General features: G+C 38.6%; 11 protein-coding genes across 11 annotated transcripts; 4 read left to right on the forward strand and 7 right to left on the reverse strand. All coding sequences in view use genetic code 12, as the record gives it.

Moving 5' to 3' along the window:
- Window positions 1–1,247: 1,247 nt before the first annotated feature.
- On the reverse strand, window positions 1,248–3,443 carry DEHA2E06886g (DEHA2E06886p; the record flags this gene model as incomplete). Its single annotated transcript, XM_459609.1, has 1 exon — window positions 1,248–3,443. The coding sequence occupies one exon, from the start codon at window positions 3,441–3,443 to the stop codon at window positions 1,248–1,250; it is 2,196 nt and encodes a 731-aa protein (XP_459609.2).
- Window positions 3,444–3,883: 440 nt separating this feature from the next.
- DEHA2E06908g (DEHA2E06908p) lies at window positions 3,884–4,930 on the reverse strand (the record flags this gene model as incomplete). The annotated part of the gene is made up of 1 exon (XM_459610.1): window positions 3,884–4,930. One exon carries the CDS (start codon window positions 4,928–4,930, stop codon window positions 3,884–3,886), a length of 1,047 nt encoding a protein of 348 aa, XP_459610.1.
- Window positions 4,931–5,881: 951 nt separating this feature from the next.
- DEHA2E06930g (DEHA2E06930p) lies at window positions 5,882–7,009 on the reverse strand (the record flags this gene model as incomplete). Its single annotated transcript, XM_459611.2, has 1 exon — window positions 5,882–7,009. The coding sequence occupies one exon, from the start codon at window positions 7,007–7,009 to the stop codon at window positions 5,882–5,884; it is 1,128 nt and encodes a 375-aa protein (XP_459611.2).
- A 218-nt stretch (window positions 7,010–7,227) lies between these two features.
- Window positions 7,228–8,310, reverse strand: DEHA2E06952g (DEHA2E06952p; the record flags this gene model as incomplete). The annotated part of the gene is made up of 1 exon (XM_459612.1): window positions 7,228–8,310. One exon carries the CDS (start codon window positions 8,308–8,310, stop codon window positions 7,228–7,230), a length of 1,083 nt encoding a protein of 360 aa, XP_459612.1.
- Window positions 8,311–8,509: 199 nt separating this feature from the next.
- DEHA2E06974g (DEHA2E06974p) lies at window positions 8,510–9,394 on the reverse strand (the record flags this gene model as incomplete). Its single annotated transcript, XM_459613.1, has 1 exon — window positions 8,510–9,394. One exon carries the CDS (start codon window positions 9,392–9,394, stop codon window positions 8,510–8,512), a length of 885 nt encoding a protein of 294 aa, XP_459613.2.
- Window positions 9,395–9,764: 370 nt separating this feature from the next.
- On the reverse strand, window positions 9,765–10,775 carry DEHA2E06996g (DEHA2E06996p; the record flags this gene model as incomplete). The annotated part of the gene is made up of 1 exon (XM_459614.1): window positions 9,765–10,775. One exon carries the CDS (start codon window positions 10,773–10,775, stop codon window positions 9,765–9,767), a length of 1,011 nt encoding a protein of 336 aa, XP_459614.1.
- Window positions 10,776–11,378: 603 nt separating this feature from the next.
- Window positions 11,379–12,036, forward strand: DEHA2E07018g (DEHA2E07018p; the record flags this gene model as incomplete). Its single annotated transcript, XM_459615.2, has 2 exons — window positions 11,379–11,438; window positions 11,518–12,036. 2 exons carry the CDS (start codon window positions 11,379–11,381, stop codon window positions 12,034–12,036), a joined length of 579 nt encoding a protein of 192 aa, XP_459615.2.
- Window positions 12,037–12,239: 203 nt separating this feature from the next.
- DEHA2E07040g (DEHA2E07040p) lies at window positions 12,240–14,402 on the forward strand (the record flags this gene model as incomplete). The annotated part of the gene is made up of 1 exon (XM_459616.1): window positions 12,240–14,402. One exon carries the CDS (start codon window positions 12,240–12,242, stop codon window positions 14,400–14,402), a length of 2,163 nt encoding a protein of 720 aa, XP_459616.2.
- Window positions 14,403–14,999: 597 nt separating this feature from the next.
- Window positions 15,000–15,281, forward strand: DEHA2E07062g (DEHA2E07062p; the record flags this gene model as incomplete). Its single annotated transcript, XM_002770384.1, has 1 exon — window positions 15,000–15,281. The coding sequence occupies one exon, from the start codon at window positions 15,000–15,002 to the stop codon at window positions 15,279–15,281; it is 282 nt and encodes a 93-aa protein (XP_002770430.1).
- A 490-nt stretch (window positions 15,282–15,771) lies between these two features.
- On the forward strand, window positions 15,772–16,320 carry DEHA2E07084g (DEHA2E07084p; the record flags this gene model as incomplete). The annotated part of the gene is made up of 1 exon (XM_459618.1): window positions 15,772–16,320. The coding sequence occupies one exon, from the start codon at window positions 15,772–15,774 to the stop codon at window positions 16,318–16,320; it is 549 nt and encodes a 182-aa protein (XP_459618.1).
- Window positions 16,321–16,631: 311 nt separating this feature from the next.
- On the reverse strand, window positions 16,632–17,963 carry DEHA2E07106g (DEHA2E07106p; the record flags this gene model as incomplete). Its single annotated transcript, XM_002770385.1, has 1 exon — window positions 16,632–17,963. The coding sequence occupies one exon, from the start codon at window positions 17,961–17,963 to the stop codon at window positions 16,632–16,634; it is 1,332 nt and encodes a 443-aa protein (XP_002770431.1).
- Between the last annotated feature and the right edge of the window lie 85 nt (window positions 17,964–18,048).

Raw genomic sequence — 18,048 nt, forward strand, 5'->3', positions numbered from 1 at the left:
TACACCCGGGGAATCCGCAGCAACAGAAGACCTTCTTCTTTGTTTAGCAGGTTTGACAACTAGTAAGTCATTATTCTTGTTTCCTCCTGGAGAAGTAGATATGGCGCTGGTATCTTCCGGAATACTTTCAAAAGGAAGAGTATAGGAGTTCGGTTTATTTCCGTTAATGCCAGTACATATATCAGTTGGAATATTATATGTCACTCCGAAATCAGGCATTGCACAATATGGACAATTCGCCAATTCCGAAATCAAAGTATGCGGTAAAGTATCCGACCCTGGTTCGTTTGAACTGTCATCGTGAGGTGGATGAGGATCTAACCTCTTAATCTGAACAAAACATTCTGTACAGATGGGTTGGAGACAACAACGACTTAAATTAAGATGTGGTGGATAATACAAAAAGCAAATCGGACATTCAGAAGCATTGCGATATAGTTTCAACAACAAATCCTTCGATGGAATATCCGACGACACCGTTACTTCGCCATTTTTAGCCTTTAATTTTTCTTCCAAAAATCTATTTTCTTCAGCCTTCTGCATTTCTTTGATCCTAGTTATCAACGATATCAATTTTGCTTTCTGCTCTTGTCTTCTGAAAAAATTACTTGATTTATGGATCTTATGATCATCCATGTCGTCTTCCTCGGAATCCGAATATGCTGTTTCTATTGAATGCAAACTCATCTGAGATAATAAAATAATCAATTCTTCATCCGACCAATGGTCGTCAAAATCCTGTAATGGAGTATAGAATGGTGCTAACTGACGATTGATTATTAATCTCCTGACTATCTCCGTGTCGTAATCCAAATTAGACTTGTAAGTTCCATAAGGGGCCAAAAACCCGCCATCAACATTTTCGGTAAACCGAACAATTAAATCAAAATAATGTATTTCCTTCTGTTTATTCTTCTCTTCCTGTCTTCTAGACTTCTTACTATCAATTAAATTTGTCGAAAATACACTTGATACAGTGTTTCTTCTTCCCGGTCTAGTTCCTGGCTAATCAGCATTCAACGTTGAGGTTCCTGATGAATGGGTACCCGACCTACTTCTTCCTTCTTTAGCTGGAACATTCCCCATTATACATCAATAAATGGCCGTTAATACTATAATGATATTGAACTATCTAATTACCCCATATCAGATATGATCTCATGTAAAACTTGCTAATACATAGTGCACTAGTAGTCGTGCGATATTTACAAAACGCTCTATACGTAATATTTCATTTTACTATTAAACTAACTTTCACGGGTAAGACCTACCCCAAGACCTACTCCTATCATAGCCAATATAATACATAGCCATAGTAAACCGATGAAGAAACTGACTAACTTCTGAGTTTTCGAAAATCTTTTGTTTTGATTTGGATTAACCACAAGATATGTCAGGTGTAGATTGTATTGACTGTTGCTGGTATTATTGTTATCAAAGAAGCCAACGGCAAGTAATATATATATTGGGGGCACAACCAAGCCGATTATCATAATCAATATGAAAAGAGGCCAGGAGTGAGTATTGTGCGGAACTTGGTCGAGAATTGGCTTGAGATTTTTCTCAAGATCGTCGTATGAAGAGTCAATTGCATTGTAATTAGTAGTGGGGGAGTTATTGAGCATATGTTCATGTGAATTATTCTTTGATAAGGTATCGTGTAGGTAATTGTTTGCGGTAAGCAGCGTTATGGAACCATGAGATTGGGTATCTGGACTTGCCGATGGGTTAAATATGAGTGGTGGACTTTTTTCATGCAAGTTATTATGAGAATGCTTCTTTGAGCCATAGATTTGGGATGCGTCGCTATTCAATGATACGCCTTGTCCGGACAGTGATATGCTAGCTTTAGAAGCATACTGTCCGAGGCGTGATTTTGATGGTTCAAGGATTGACATGCTAGATCCTGCGAAAGATTTTGGAATAACGTTAGGACTTCTGTTCTGCTGACTTGAAACTGGAGATCTATTTGAACGTATGTCCTTCTGTAGTTTGTCATCTATAGACCATCTGTTATTTCTTTCGAGATACTGCTTGTCCTGTACTTTGTAAAGCATTACTGGAAGATTTGTTTTAGAATCAATGCCAGCCGTTAGATCGTAAAAATTCTTGTTTATCTCTTTTGAACGAGTTTGTGAATTGGGTATCGATTCCTGGGTATTATTATCATTATCGGTATTGTAAAATGTTTCTAATTTATAAAGTAATTCATTTGTAGACATAGACGACCTCGTTATGTCTCTTGTAGTGTTCTTAATAGCTGTTTCATCCATGTTGATCAGACTAGTGTTTGGAAATCTATCAGAGAAAATACTTGTTCTATCTTTAGGTTGAAGTACTCTCTCCAGGATGTTTGAGTCAGCGTTTTCATCGAATTCTGCTTCTAGTATGTTATTAGAGACGTCAAAAAGAAAACGGTTATCACTTTGTCGTTTGCTTTGTCTATGAGCATTAGCATTAGTCGATTTGGATGCAGGGTATTTATTATCATCAGTCATGTTAAAATCAATATTAGATATGGTTGTTAGATTAGAAAATGAGCTTCTATTGAATACATCTACATTTGAGGATGTACTAATAATATTTCGCCTATCAACCTTTCTCCTATTATCTGTTTGGCCTTCATTTTGTTTATCAGTGTATATCTTAAATTTGGATGATCCTGAACTATCACTATTCGTGCCGTTACTGCCTTTTGAACAATCATAGAATGCACCTGGCAATGATGAACTTCCGGAACTGCTTTGACTTAAACGATTGCCTAGAGTGCGTTCAATAACAGAAGTCCTGTTATTTCTTCTAGCTTGAGGAGCGTTCGATAATATTACTGGGGTATTCGCACCACTATTTCTTGCCGAATTACTTCTATTCATACTGGATAATATCGATCTATTCAGTTCCCATGAATCATTGAATTCCTCTTTGAATATGAAATCGTTTTTCTTCGTAGGACTAAGGTTTAACGAATTCCTCGTTCCATACTCCTCTAAAATAGAATTAATTGATTCCGCATCATAAACATACTGTTTGGAATTCTGTTCTTCTGACGACGTATCTGCGAAATCTTCAATAGTTGATTGTCTTTGTTTTGTTGTAAAATTGGGTTCGGATCGTACGATATTCTCATTACTTCCGCTGGAATTAAGAGATGACCTTGACTTTAAAAATTTGGGTTTTAAAAAGCTACCTATTCCTCCACTTTTTGTTTTTATATTTTCTGTTCTTGCTATCCCCTTATTTTCCACAAGTACATCTGATATGGATTCGTATTCTACCTTAATGCTATGGATGCTCTCTGAGGAATTTATTGAATCCCGAGGTATTTGAGTACCTTGTAATGATTTTGATGGAGACGGAAGATTTGTGTTTTCTTCTTTTATCATCTTATGCTGTCGATTGTTATTTTTTGGGGCATTCCAGGAACTAGGTGTTACGTTCACCATACAAACTAGTTTTTTTTAATTCTCTTTGAGATTTTCGATGACCAAGACGACAAGCTAACACAAACATTAATCAGCTAATCAACTTAAATTTAGCATACAGATATTGTTTCTCGTCTATTTTACGTTACAATGAATTTTAAATATTGATATACTATTTATAAAATTCCTAATTGGGAAGTTTTTTTGCTACAAAAATTATCGCACTTGAAATTGCAAAAATGGAACATTCCGAAGACCTCAGAATCCATCACGCCCTTTTATATGAAATACTTATATTATCGATACTAATATTTAAAAAAATCGAAGTTATTAAAACGAAAAGGTTCAGAAATTAATTAATACGGAACAGAAAATGAAAATGGTATTTTTAAACTAGTTGTCAAAACTGTTTTATGATTGTAGTCAAGTACGGGATATGTGGTGGGTAGTGGTAAGTTGAATTAATAATTGTAGGATCTTCTTCTTCTCTTCTTCTTACATGGGTTAGCAGTTGTACCCTTTCCGGAGGTCGAACCTGAACTAGAACCGGAACCTGAACCTGAACCTGAGTTAGAATCAGAGCCGGAACTACCTGAAGAACTGGTAGAAGTAGCACCGTCGACAGAGATAACGGAAGTAGCACCAGGACAGTCACCAAAGAAAGCTGCAAACGCGTTGGTAGCAACAGTCTTGAAGGTATCAACAGTCAATATTTGTTCTAATAAGTTACCGACTAAGTTAGAACCCTTAACAGCACTAATAAGCTGTGATACTGACAAAGCACCACTAGCCATAACTTCCTTGACTAAGTCAATAGCGAATGGAAGGTAACTTGGGTCAGTGGCAATAGATTTGACAACAGAACTTGCTAAACCGGATTCTCCTAAGGAATCTAACAAGTTAACAACAACGTCATTGAGGTCTCTCTTATCAAATTCTGCGGCAGGTTGTAATTGCGATGAAGATCTCTTTTGATGTTGTATAACTTCTAAGTCTCTTTGGCTTAACTTGGAGATACCTTCTTTAACTAAAGATTCGACCTTCTTTTCCAAATTGGCAATAATCTTTTTGGCAACGTCAAATAACGAAACATATAACTGACAATCTGAAATAAGATCGTTAACGACCTTTGTGACTAAGTTTGATTCATCTAAAGCCTTAAATAAACCAGTTAAGTTCATAGCACCAGCCTTAATGACAGCGACCAATGTCTTGACGACAACCGGTTGCAATTTTTCATTTGTAGCAAGGTAATGGATAACCTTTGGAGCCATTCCAGTATCATTCAAAGAAGCTAAGACTTTTGTGACTATCTCATATTCTCTTTTCTCTAAGTGAGTACTAAGAGTATCTCTCTTTTCATTGAAAGATTGAAGCTCTCTTAAGGCTTCAGCCAATTGATCAATATCAGCTCTTTTTTGAACGGATGATTCATAAGTAGCTGGAGCTGCACTAACAGCAGTAGTACATGCTATGACAGTAGCGAGCGTAGTAGTTGATACCTTCATGGGATGCTATGTTTTGAATTAATAGAAAGCGTTTAAACGATAAAAAAGGCTTACTGTATATTTGGAAGTGTTTAAGCCTGGGATCAAGCCACCTTATATATTTAGCTTTGATAATACTAATCCTTCGGCTAGAGTTAAATTGAATGATTGTAAACCCTTTAGGATCAATTGTTGACTCTAAAAGTGCAAGCCATTACTAAAAGTAGTAAGATTATGGAGTACTTGGATATACAAACAAATTTTATTACTAGAAGTAGTAAGCTAATGTAACTTACATTCGTATATCTCATTACTTCATTTAGCAAATCGTGTTTTCCTAATACGGTAATTTTTTAATTTATTGATTTTTACGATGAGCGGCATCGATGAGCCAAACGAACTAGAAGAGAGTTGGTACTATGAATGCTAAGAATGCATTCGTCATCTTAGGAACACTGTTCCTGAACCGTATATGCCGAGTTCCAATATCATTGCAGTTAAAGGGTGACCTTAAACTGGGTTGATATTAATTTTTTTGTAGTATGCAACAAAATTAATATCAACCCCAAAACAACTTTCTGACGTTTCTACTTACGCATAATTACAAGCGAATGCAATATTAGTTAACGAAATGCATAGATACCTTTTGGGAAGTTAACTAGTCAATGGGGAATTCAGTTTGCCCCATACGAACTCGCGGAAGCTTTACTTCCTAATCAGGAAATGATTTCTGAAATCGTAAAGCTGGCAGTTTTATTATACTAAACATGCTCCACATGATAAACTATTATGTCCTGTAATTAATCAAAGGATATGTTTAATGAACAACAAAAAGCATTATTGTAAATCATTTCTGCTTGATATCATATGAAATTCTTGATTTCTCACCAAAATTGGAGAAAGCTGCGAAATTATTATATTTATGATTTCTTAGTAAATATCTATAATACTATACAAATTGCAACCATTAGATTATTTAGGTTTAAAGAAATTCATCAAAGAAGATTGTGTCTTCTTTTTGTCATGCTTATTTTTTACTGGATTATTTGATTTAAACGAAGTCAAATAACCATCGCCATCAACCGCATCGGGCTCAGTTTTAATTTCAGTTCTGGTTGTTGGAGTTGGAGTCTTTTTTGAAGTGACTTCAGGTGTCTTTGATTCAGTCTCTTTCGATATAGGTTCTTTCGATTCAGGCTCATTTTCATTAATAATAACTGGCTCTTCCTTCTCATCGTTGTTAGCCTCTTTATCACTCTCATCACTGAAGTCATCAATAAACAAATTATTGAGGTCAGATATATTCTTCTTATTTTCACGTTTTTCCGGGAGCTCTTCTTCAACGTGGTCCTGCTCACCTTCATTAGAAATGACCACTCTTTCCTTTGGTTGTTGCTTTTCCAATTTTCTAGATTTGTATTGGTATCCAGAAGTAGGTGCCGTCAGTGATCTCTTCGATGGCTTATTAGCGGCCTCAGATTTACGTGAGGTGTAATTTGTTATCGAATCTGTTTTAGATCTATCAGACGATCTATTGTCATTATTGGCTTTACGTGAAACATAGCCAGATGTCAAACCAGCGCTTTTAGGAGGTTTATTGGATGTCTCGTTAGTAGAGTCAGCCGGTGCGGCATCACTCTTTACGGTAGTATTTGGTGCTTTAGCTGGTACCAGCTTTGCATCCACAACAACCAAACCAGGTCCTCTTATCATACCGAGGCTGTAATACTCGTCATTGTTCATATGGTCGACCTTATACTTTAACTCTTCTAAAACAATATTCTCATTGCCCATATGCGATTCTTTGGTCTGCAAGCTATAAACGTGAATACTATGAATATCCTCAAATAACTTTATATCCAGCTCCAACGAACTTTCATCTTTGCATAGCTTAATAAGGGTACCACTTTCACTTTTTCCTGTAATTATAAATGATGCCAGTATCTTGTCTCCATTCGCTGCGTAAAACTCATGTAGGACATTCTTTGCATTATTTTGATGAATTTTCAATTCCCTTGCTAAAGTATGATATGTCACTGGTGTATTGTGCTTCAATAATATCGATGACAAGTATTCCACTTGTTCAGATGAAGCATCCATGGTCATTATCTACAAGTTATATTAGGTACTTAATGGATCATTTTCACTTCCCAAATATAGCGCGTCTTCCAAAGTCGTGTTTATTCAACCTGGATTTATACTATCATACAAATCAATTTAAATAAAACATAATATTAATAAGAACAATCGTATATAGTACATAAAAAGTTAATCTCTCTTGAGTTAAATACTTTCCACATATGGTAAGCTAATTTATTTCAAAGTTCATCCTTTTTTGATTCCTTATTATGAAGGTAAGCTAATCTTTCTTTTTCTCTATCATCAAGACTACCCTTCAATTCACCACACACCATGTCATCGGTTACACCACCGCTAATTAACGAATCCCAAGTTCTTAAGTTGTCAAAGCCATTACGAGCAGATCTGTAATCGGAGAAGGCCTGCTGTATTCTGTGTTCGGAAGTTGCTACGAATGGACCGTATTGGAAAACTTCTTGGTTTAAGGTTTTTCCACCGACCAAAACAAACTCAACGTCCTCAGTAGAAGATGCTGGGTTTTCACCGGTAATTCCATCACCATCCATGTTGAAGAAACAGTTGTGGTGTTTTTCAACCTTAGTGTCTCCATTGACAACTAAGGTGTTACCTTCTCTAACGTATAAGAAAAAGTTGAAATCCTTAGGCATTTCTTGCTTGAAAGTAGCTCCAGGCTTCATGGTGTAATAGTAATACTGAACTGGGGTGTATGCCAAGTCCTTCAACGATTCCACACCATAAGCCTTACCTGAAATAACCTTAATACGTAATTTTCCATCCTGTTCAACGGCTTCTGGAATTTCGTAACTCTTCAAGTCTCTGTAACGAGGCTTGCATTCCTTTAACGACTCTGGTAAATCAACCCACAATTGCATGCCTACCGTTGGCGATCCGTCTGGTTGTGGGACTGGCATTTCTGAATGAACAACACCCTTTCCGGCGGTCATGAATTGTAAATCTCCCGGATATAAGACACCCTTCGATCCAGTGAAATCTTCGTGAGCAACTGCACCCTTAAGAATCAACGTAATCGTTTCCTGACCTAAATGGGGGTGTTCTGGGAACCCAGCAGGAGCGCTAACCGAGAAATCATCAAGCATCAAAAATGGATTGAATTTCCTCATGTTCATAGTACCAATGGAACGACGAACCTTGGCACCGACTCCTTCCGCTTGTTCAAAAGCTGCAAGTATTGTTCTAACTGTTCTAAGCGACATTTGTTTCTCTGATATTTGAAATCCTATAGTAAAATAACTGGATAAAAAAAATAAAACTAAAACCCACTTGAAGAAGTTTGTGTTCATATAAATACTGGTTACTTATTCGTAATCAGGTCACCAACAAACGAGGATTTTCTAAGCTTTATATAATGATACATATCAATTTACTAAACCCTTACAAACTAGAAGTACCTTTACTAAATATTTATAAAAGCATCAACTGTCACGTGACAGGATACGAAGTTCCATTATTAATCTAATTGAAGACACTCTAACTGGTTAATCATTTCTTTTTAGCAAACGTGTAAACGGTGGCCCAGACTACTTCGAATTCAAACGTGTCATCCCAATTCATTGCTTCCTTTAGTTCATTAACAAAAGCTTCAGCAATGTCATATTTGCTTCCATGTTCCGTCATCCAGGTATGATATGCACTCCAACTTTTGACATAATTCAAAAATGCTGGGAGAGTGATCTTTTTGGAAATATAGAGAGTTGTCTTTGTACTGTCAGCACCATGGTGTACTGGGTCGTATTCATGTCTTACGACGTTTTTGTAATACTTAGTTGGGACCTCAATTTCTTTCATTAACGTCCGCAAGTAGTCATGGCCTGGCTGCTGGTAATAAGGGCCCATGTACCTCTCAAAGGTGTCGTCTTTATTCATTTCCATGGAAGAATTATAGGTGTAATTTGTATAAATCTCGTTGGCCTTGTCGTGACCAATGAAGATCGGATCCTTATAAAACCAGTAGGCCAAGGTTCCGCCGGGTTTCAAGATCCTAAAGGATTCTTTGAAAAACTTTTCGTGATCAACCCAATGGCAGCACTCAGCACCGGTGATCAAGTCAACCGAATTTTCCTGTATCTCAGGAGGGGCCTGTTCTGCAGAACCTACAAGAAATTGAATATTTTTGCCTGGCTTCGCCGTTTTGCGGCATTGGTTCACCATAGTGCTAGAAATATCAGTACCAATCACTTTTTCGAAGAAATCAATAAGCTTGAAAGCGACGAACCCCGATCCGCATCCGATGTCCAATGCTAGCTCGTGTGCAGAGTTGGTAGAGTCATGATACTCGATTAATGTATTGTAGAACTCATCCGGATACGATGGCCTGGCCAGATTGTAGTGAGTAGTGTTAAAATTAGATTCAGAATACGTAGACATTGCGGAAGACCTCAATTGTTCAGATTGCCGACGTATGATTCTGATTTACTGCAAAGCAATTTGGGCTATTTATGTACCAAAAGTATGGGGGAGGGGGGTCTTGACTCATATAAACACGTGATACAGGAACCATATATAGCCTTTATCATAGTCACTATGTCAATGAAAAGATATTAGAGATAGAAGAAGCAAAAAGAAAAAGAAAATATACTCTTTGGATATGGCCACCGAAACAAGGCATGTACAATTTATAACTTTCTACGACAGCGAAAAATATTAAATATGATTAAATTAAGTTATGGATTATTACATTATTAGATTGATGAAGCATTAGTATATATAAATGTAGGAAAAGGCATGGATGTTCAAATTAAATATCTTTCTTCTTTTCTGGTTCAGTATTAACAGGTTTTTTATTAGGTTTTCTTTGTTTGTTGGCCAAAAATTCTCTATATTTCGTTAAGGTGATGTGATCTTGCATGGATTTGTATTCGTTGACGAACTTATAGTCAGTCTTGTTCAATTTATCCCAAAATGTGAAGAAGGGTTGAGAAAAGTTGTTTTTCACACCCCATGTCTGATGATGAATGTCATGGTAGAGAGAATTATTGGGGAAAATAATCTGGAATATATCAAATGGCAAGCGATACCCACAATGGTCGTCTACCGTCTTCAATGTGGCAAAAGTAAACAAGATAATCGACTCACGATGAGACAAATTGGTGACGATGGTCGCAATACCCGTTCCAAGCGTATCCAAGAGAAACCCTTCTACGGGATCATTGTACAACGCCCCGTACGCATACGGAACATATAATCTGTGGTGTCTCGAATGAAATTTCCTGTACAACGTCTTGTTGATATGCATTATCCGGTGGAGCCAGTATTGCCATGTATCGATGATGCCTATCGCAATACAAATCCTCAAAAACGTCCATCCGTACATGTAGCCCACCCAAACCACGTTATCCGGAACGAACAACGGCACATATTTCTGCCTCAAGTTCCACATAATCATCCACTCGTGTCCCGTGGTCTGTGGTGGGTCGAACAAGAAGAATGTGCCTCCCACAACCGTCTGAATAATATGCTGTATCACAACATCCTTAACCACATCCTTCAATGTCGCTTTATTCCTTGCTTCTTCTTCTTCACTAGGATGTATCCTGTATTTTTCCGCCAACTCGTAAACATCAATAATGTGGAAAACCGTAGCGTACCCCCAATATGCTATAATAGGTGCAACCAATGCCAACACCCCATCTGGTATACCCGCTATTAAGTTCTTTTTCAAGCTGAGACTAACCACTGGCTCGTATGATTGCCACATCACGTTCGAGAAATTCTCCGGTGGCATAAAATTAATAGGTATACTATTCATGCTCTACAGTCAACTCTACGCTATTCTTTTTTAACTGATGCTTGAAATGATAAAATTAATATGGTAAATAATCTGAATAATCAGATGGTTCTGGTATGCTTTTTCTTGTTTCTTTTTTTCTGGCATACAATTCGCGTTTATTAGGGGTCGGATGATAGCATGACGGGATGATCAATCGATAACATGGGCCATAGAACGCCAGGATATATGGCTAAAAATAGCATCCAGGAGTTCGAGAGACGTTGCCAAACAGAAGCCGATGTTTTCGATGGTGATACCTCAGATATATCGTGAGTTGCAGTTATAGTAGTTTCGACGGATATCCGAATCGCAATATTTGCACGAATATGCCTGCTTGTTCGGTCTTGTAGAAAGGAAACGGTAGACACAAGAAAATGGTACCTAGCCCAGTTGTCCGGTGCACACGCCGAGAGATTTGTAGAAATGTATTGTAGCTAGATGGGAGATGGTGTTAAGTATGGGAGAAATGACTGGAGGGCGCTATCTGCAGTAGCAATATCGATCTCATGAATTTATTGAACCGCTACCATAGAAATACGGGCGTTTTATGGTAGAACACGTAGGACGATAGGTAGATATAACATGTCCAAGGCATCCAGATTTTCCAGTGATGACATATGGAAGAATAATGTCGAAAAAATAGTATGTTTTAGAGTTATTTAGGGAGGGAAAACCAAGATATGGCGGTTTGGAGATTTCGGTTTACTAACGATGATAACAGAACTCAGAGTTGTTCACGTTGACGTATGGGTCAGTTGTTTCGCAGCTCTGTAGGGACTATAACAATAATTACCAGGAGGTGAACCAGCAATTGGACAGAATGGGATATAATATAGGGTTGAGACTAATCGAAGAGTTTGTGGCCAAGACGGGAGCACAGAGGTGCCAGACGTTCAAAGAAACGGCGGAAATAATCTCGAAGGTGGGATTCAAGATATTTTTGAACATCCAGCCCGTGGTGACCAACTGGAGCCAGGACGGCAAGTCATTTTCGTTGATATTGGTGGACAATCCGTTGGCGGAGTTTGTAGAATTGCCCGTCACGAACGATAACAAGATCAATAAGGAGTTATGGTACTCACAGATATTGTGTGGTGTGTTGAGAGGCGCGCTACAGATGGTGCAGCTTGACGTTGACGTGTGGTTTGTTAAGGATGCTTTAAGAGGTGATGAACAGACAGAGCTCAGATTGAAGCTCAATAAAATCTTGAAAGACGAAGTACCAGCTGGCGAAGATTAAGAACGCCCCTGGGGCACGAACGCATATAATCTACGATATACACGATATATAATGTATATGTAAATACATAGTCCGAAATATTTACCACTGTTTTTAGAGTGTTGGGTTTGGAGGGGCGATAATTGCTCCCCTCGCAATTGACTATTTTTTGTATGAATCTTGCTTATCAGTCAATTCTTTCCTTAGTTGTACAGGATCACATAATGGATACTACGAATAAAGACCCAGAAAAGAAGGAGGATGAAAATGGTACAAGAAAGACGGTCGAAGTAGAAAATGGCTTACTTACAAGGATTTTGACCATCATTAGTTATGATTTAGTGCTTTGGTTCTTCTCAGCGGTTATTCACACATTTTTTAGAGAAGTAAAGTCCAGAGGAACATTCAATATCCCCAAGAAGGGAGCAATTGTGTTTGTTATTGCTCCTCATGCTAATCAATTCATTGATCCTATAGTGGTGATGTCTTCTGTGAAACAATATTCCAGAAGACGTATTGCTTTCTTGGTTGCAGCGAAATCGTACAGAAGAAAGTTTATTGGAACGGGGGCAAAATTCACGGGGGCGATACCAGTGGAAAGAGCACAAGATCTTCTAAGAAAGGGGACGGGAACAATCAAACTTCAGGACCTAGAAGATGGGACTATAGTTGAAGGTGAAGGAACTTTATTCACAAAGGAATGCATGAAAAAGGGTTTGATTGGATTACCAGAATCGCTAGGCAATGCAGTGATCGAATCTATTGAATCAGATACTAAGTTGACGTTGCGCAAAACGTTCCAGATAAACGTATCGGATCCCAAAGAAGCAGACAAGAGACGTATACAGCGCTTGACAGAAGGTACGCCCTTTAAGGTAGCTCCACATGTTGATAACAACTGCGTTTTTCAACATGTTTTTGACCATTTGAACGGAGGTAACGTATTGGGAATGTTTCCTGAAGGGGGTTCACACGATAGACCTGATTTATTACCATTGAAACCAGGGGTAGCGATCATGGCATTAGGGGCAGCAGCGAAATCGGAAGATCCTGATGCCGTAATAAACGTAATACCTGTCGGGATGAATTATTTCCATCCTCATAAATTTAGATCTAGGGCTGTTATCGAATTTGGTAAGCCTATCAAGGTTGATAAGAAATTAGGAAAGAAATACGAGGAAAATCCTAAGGATTCAGTTGCAAAATTAATCGATGTCATCACTCTAGGTTTGAAAGAAGTTACAGTAACATGTGGGGATTACGATACCTTAATGGCATTACAAGCGGCGAGAAGATTGTATACTTCGTCAAATAGAGAGTCAATACCTTTGCCTCTAGTTGTGGAAATGAATAGGAGATTAGTCAAGGGGTATCAAAAGTATTCTAATGACCCTGATGTCATCGAGATGAAAACCCTTGTTAGTAATTATAATAAGAAATTAATGAGAATGGGATTACATGACCATCAAGTCGAATCTTTAACTGAAACCAATAGGATTCACACTTTTGTTACATTTGCCGCCAGATTATTTAAGGTGTTTTTGTTCTTAGGGTTGAGTATGCCAGGAATCTTCCTTTTTTCACCCGTGTTCATCGTTGGTAGAAGAATCGCCAGAAAAAAGGCGAAAGAAGCATTAGCTGGCTCAGTGGTTAAAATTAAAGCTAATGACGTATTGGGAACGTGGAAAATCTTAGTTGCATTAGTTTTGGCACCTTCGTTGTATATTTTCTACTCCATCATTGGAACCTTTTTGATTATCAAACTGAACATCACTAAGGACAAGGTTCCAACAGTTATAATTTTCTTGGTATGTTACGGATGGTCTGTTTTAACTACGTACGCGTCCTTGAGAATTGGGGAAATTGGGGTGGACTATTACAAGTCGTTAAAACCATTATTCTATTCGTTACTTAGTCACCATAAGGACATCATCCAAATTGAAGATTTGAAGAGAAACAGAACCCTTTTGGCGGAGAAAGTCACAGAATTTTGCAATTCATACGGACCCTCTATGTTCGAAGACTTCGACAGATTTTACCGCCAATACAATAACATTGAATCAAGCGAATATGTTAACGAGTCCGAATCAGATATCGAGAACGTACCTGTGAGTAACACGGTGAACCGTCCTAGTATGTCATTATTGAGATCTGCATCGTTTAACATCAACAATTTGGCCGATGTTCCAATTTTCTCCATTCCAGGTTTCCTGGACTTGCAGTCAGATGTTGGAGATGATGGCTCTAAGGGTGAACATGAAAGTGACGAATCGTCTTCCTTTGACACCAGTGATATCGAAGCCAGCGATGTGGGCGATCTACAAAAGAGCAAATTAAGATTAAGGAACGCCATGAAATCAAAGTTTAATGCCGAAAACAACCCTTAAAGTATATCGCTGGCTATTTGTTTATGTATATTTATTGTAGTATTTACTAATATATGCGAGCTCCTTCTTTACCGTGATCCTGGCTATACCTAAGAGCAAAAGAATCGATGCATCCGATGCACTCACTGCAATTATTGACGTAGAACTGCATGTTTCCAGGCAGTGTTATCGTTATAATACCAGTGAAAATAAGTTACAATAATCCGATACAATACGAGCACCGCGAATCGTGGCCGTCCGTGAAGATGTTATTTAATACCCTACCGACTGTGCCGCGATTCAAACCCCCCTGAAACGTCTTAGGTACCACAAATCTAGATTTATGCTTCTAGATGGTAGGTGTTAAACCACCAGAAACCCCCTTACCCTGGGGCTCAGACTGGTAGTGTTTGGTTTCTACAGCCTTTTCATTGTAGCAAGGACTTTCGAAACTTGCGCCCTTCGCGACAGTAGCAGAATTCAATATTCTTTCCTATTACGGTAATTTATATTGGAACTCCCTTGCTGCTATATAAACCACATCCATTCCGGTGTTTGAAGTATTCGCTGGAATCCAAATTCCACACTGCATTCCGTTCTTCCTTATTTACTTGTTCAATGCTTTTGATAATATGTTTCTTTATGGCCGTGGTGTTAGGCACCCCGGTTCCAGCCAATTTGCAATTCAAGGCCACCAGATTTGTACCTTCCAATACTTTTTCTACTATAGTGCCCACCTACACCCCCGCCTATGCTCCTACGGCTGAAAAGCCTAAGGACGTCAAGATCATGTTCAACAACCAGGACATGGTGGATGCTGCTTCTGTGGAATCCCGTCGCACCTACAACAACCCCTCCGAAGGCCCATCGCTGGAACACAACCACTATGCGTTGTTATAGCAGCTTGGAATCGCTAGAACGAACCTCCGGACGACTTTTTGGACGATGTTTTCGACACAATAATGGTCATAAATCTACACATATTTCGGGACATAAGTCTCAATTTCTGACCCCAATAACTACGATAATAGAGTCAAAACTACGAATCAAACTCGCCCATATTCACCCCAAAATCCTGGTGAATCCAACCACCCTATAATAGGGCTTACGAAGTTACGAATAACGACAGAAACTGCTTGTCGACAATAGGAAGTACTGGAATATTTCTTTTTTTTTCCACCGAACCTGAGCTCGGTTCGATTATTCAGTCGTCCTGCATATAAAGTTTTTAGTTATCGCATGAATATAAAATCACAATCAAAAGGTGGCAAGTAGTCGTTGTAGTCCCTTTAAATCAAGATTTTGAGTCGGTTTAGTTAAGGTTAAGGATTATTCTTACAACATCGGGAGTCAGCTAATCATAATATCCAAACAATAGCATCAGTTGAGCATGAAAGTTACCATTAGATCATCTACAGAAATTTCATATTCTGTGACCATTCCAGATAACTCTACGGTGGAAGACTTACGCAATAGTGCTAAGGTTGCATGTCCACCTAGTGGTAAAATACCAGAGGATTTCAAACTAATATACAATGGAGAGAAGCTTACGCCGAATTACAAGACGTTGGAGATGTTTGGGATTGTGGCAGGGGCGGAGGATATTGTGGTAATTCTTATGAGCGACGGATCGGATACACCCAAGTCGACGAGTCCTATAGCGTCGCCAGCACTCCAGCCGGTGTCGCCGGCCACCGGCGGAGCTAGCTGTGCGCCAGCGAAGAAGAAGACGAAGAAAAATAGATGTTCGTTCAAGAACTGCAGTGCGGCGCCCTTACGGATGGTGGGAAACTGCAGTCATTGCCAGGGCAAATTCTGCGCCAAACATCGGTTACTCGAGGACCATCTATGCCAGGGCTTGCAGTTCTGCAAAGATAATGCCCACGAGAAGAATGCCATGAAGTTGCAGAACGAAAAAACCATCACTAGTAAGGTTTAAGTGATGATGGGAGTTGACTAGTTGTGCGGGCGCCTGTTGGGTATCCAGGAGAGTGCGATATGTGCTGAATATACATATGGGGTAGTTGTGCTTGAATAGTAAGATGCAGCTACTAGAACTTTCGGTTATTTTTATGTCTTTTACGTCTTTTTTTTTAGTTTTCGTTCGCCTTATTTGCGTTCACATAGTTGCTTATGACTTTATTATTTACGGAATATTAATTTTACTTTAATTTATTTACTATTGATTAGATTTATGTCATTATGGATTCAATTGTCTATTGATATTCAATACTTTAGCCCACAGGGTTTTTATGTTTGTAAGTTTTCCAAGATATCTTCGTATTTACCGTTGGTCGCATTGTTGGCTTTAGTCAATATTTTTTCTGCTTCGGTGTAGTAGTTTTCTTGCTCTTCACTGTCCAATTCGTATAGGTTTCCCAAAGAAATCATCGACTCGGCAATATTGACCCAACTTTCTGGTTCTTCTTTGTCTTCAGCCATTTTCAAGTAGTCTAACGCAGTTTTGAACAAATATTGACTGATTTTTTGCGATTCGTCACGAGTTAATCCTTCTAATTGGTCGACATCGGCAAATCCTTCATCATACTTGAGGGTTGTGAATACTGTGGATGGGATTTCTGCCTCTTGTAAGTAAGATTGCCCGATTCTTTTACAGATTTCTCTACGGAGTGGTAACAAGGCGTTTTCGGTCTCGTTTTCTTGCTTGTACGAAATACCAAGTTTCTCTAATTGCTGATCAACGTTTTGCAAAAACTGAATGGTATGGTCTCTCCACCATTCGTTATACTTGTCAGTATTTCTGATTCCGTACAACGGATGCTTCTTAGACAACTGGATCTCCTCCTCATAGTCTCCATCATCTTCTTTATCACTCTCATCCCCTTCCAGATTATCCTTTCCGAAATTATCAACGATTTCTAACAAATCATCAAACGCCTGCAAAATTTCTAAGTTGTCCTCATTGAACAATTCGTACTGTTTCAAGGCCTTAGCTTGGTTCTCAGCTTCTTCGTAGATTTTTAATGCCGCATCCAATTTTTCATCTATTTTTGGCACGCCATCTTGGACCTTAGATTCAACTGTCAATTGCGATATATATTGCAATGGAATCTGGTTAATAAGGATCCTACTTTTGGTGAATAACAACTCTATCGATCCGGTATGGGATTGCAATCCCAAATCAACTCTTTCCAATGCCGCATCAAAGAATTCCTTCACCTTGTTAACGTCCGTGCTATGAAACAACGCTAAGTCTGCCAAAGCCAACGCATAGATTGAATGAAAATCCGCCGGTAACTCTTTAGGCCCGTCTTCATTTGTGCTGGCCTTGTTTTTGTCCTCACCGTCTTCATTTTCGGCCAAGTTTGAATTCCTCAATAACCGATCACATTCATGGATTATACCGTTCACCACTAACTCATTGTCCTTGTCCGATTTAGCATGCGTTTTCCACAATGCTCTTAATTGACTCACTTCGTCATTTGCATCCACTTCTTCATTCAATTCAACCGTAAGTTCATTGCTCTGTTGTACCGGATTTTCTACCTCTGACGAATCATCTTTCTTTTGTTTTTTGGATTTTGCAGCTTTACCTAATCCTAAATGTCTTTTTGGCGCCATTTCCGAGTCAATATCTTCTTTGGTTGCAATATTATGTCTTGGTTTTAGCCTTTATGTCTAATATCAAAAAATTTATTGGTACTGC

The sequence above is a fragment of the Debaryomyces hansenii genome (assembly GCF_000006445.2).
Source record: "Debaryomyces hansenii CBS767 chromosome E complete sequence".
Taxonomy (NCBI): domain Eukaryota; kingdom Fungi; phylum Ascomycota; class Pichiomycetes; order Serinales; family Debaryomycetaceae; genus Debaryomyces; species Debaryomyces hansenii.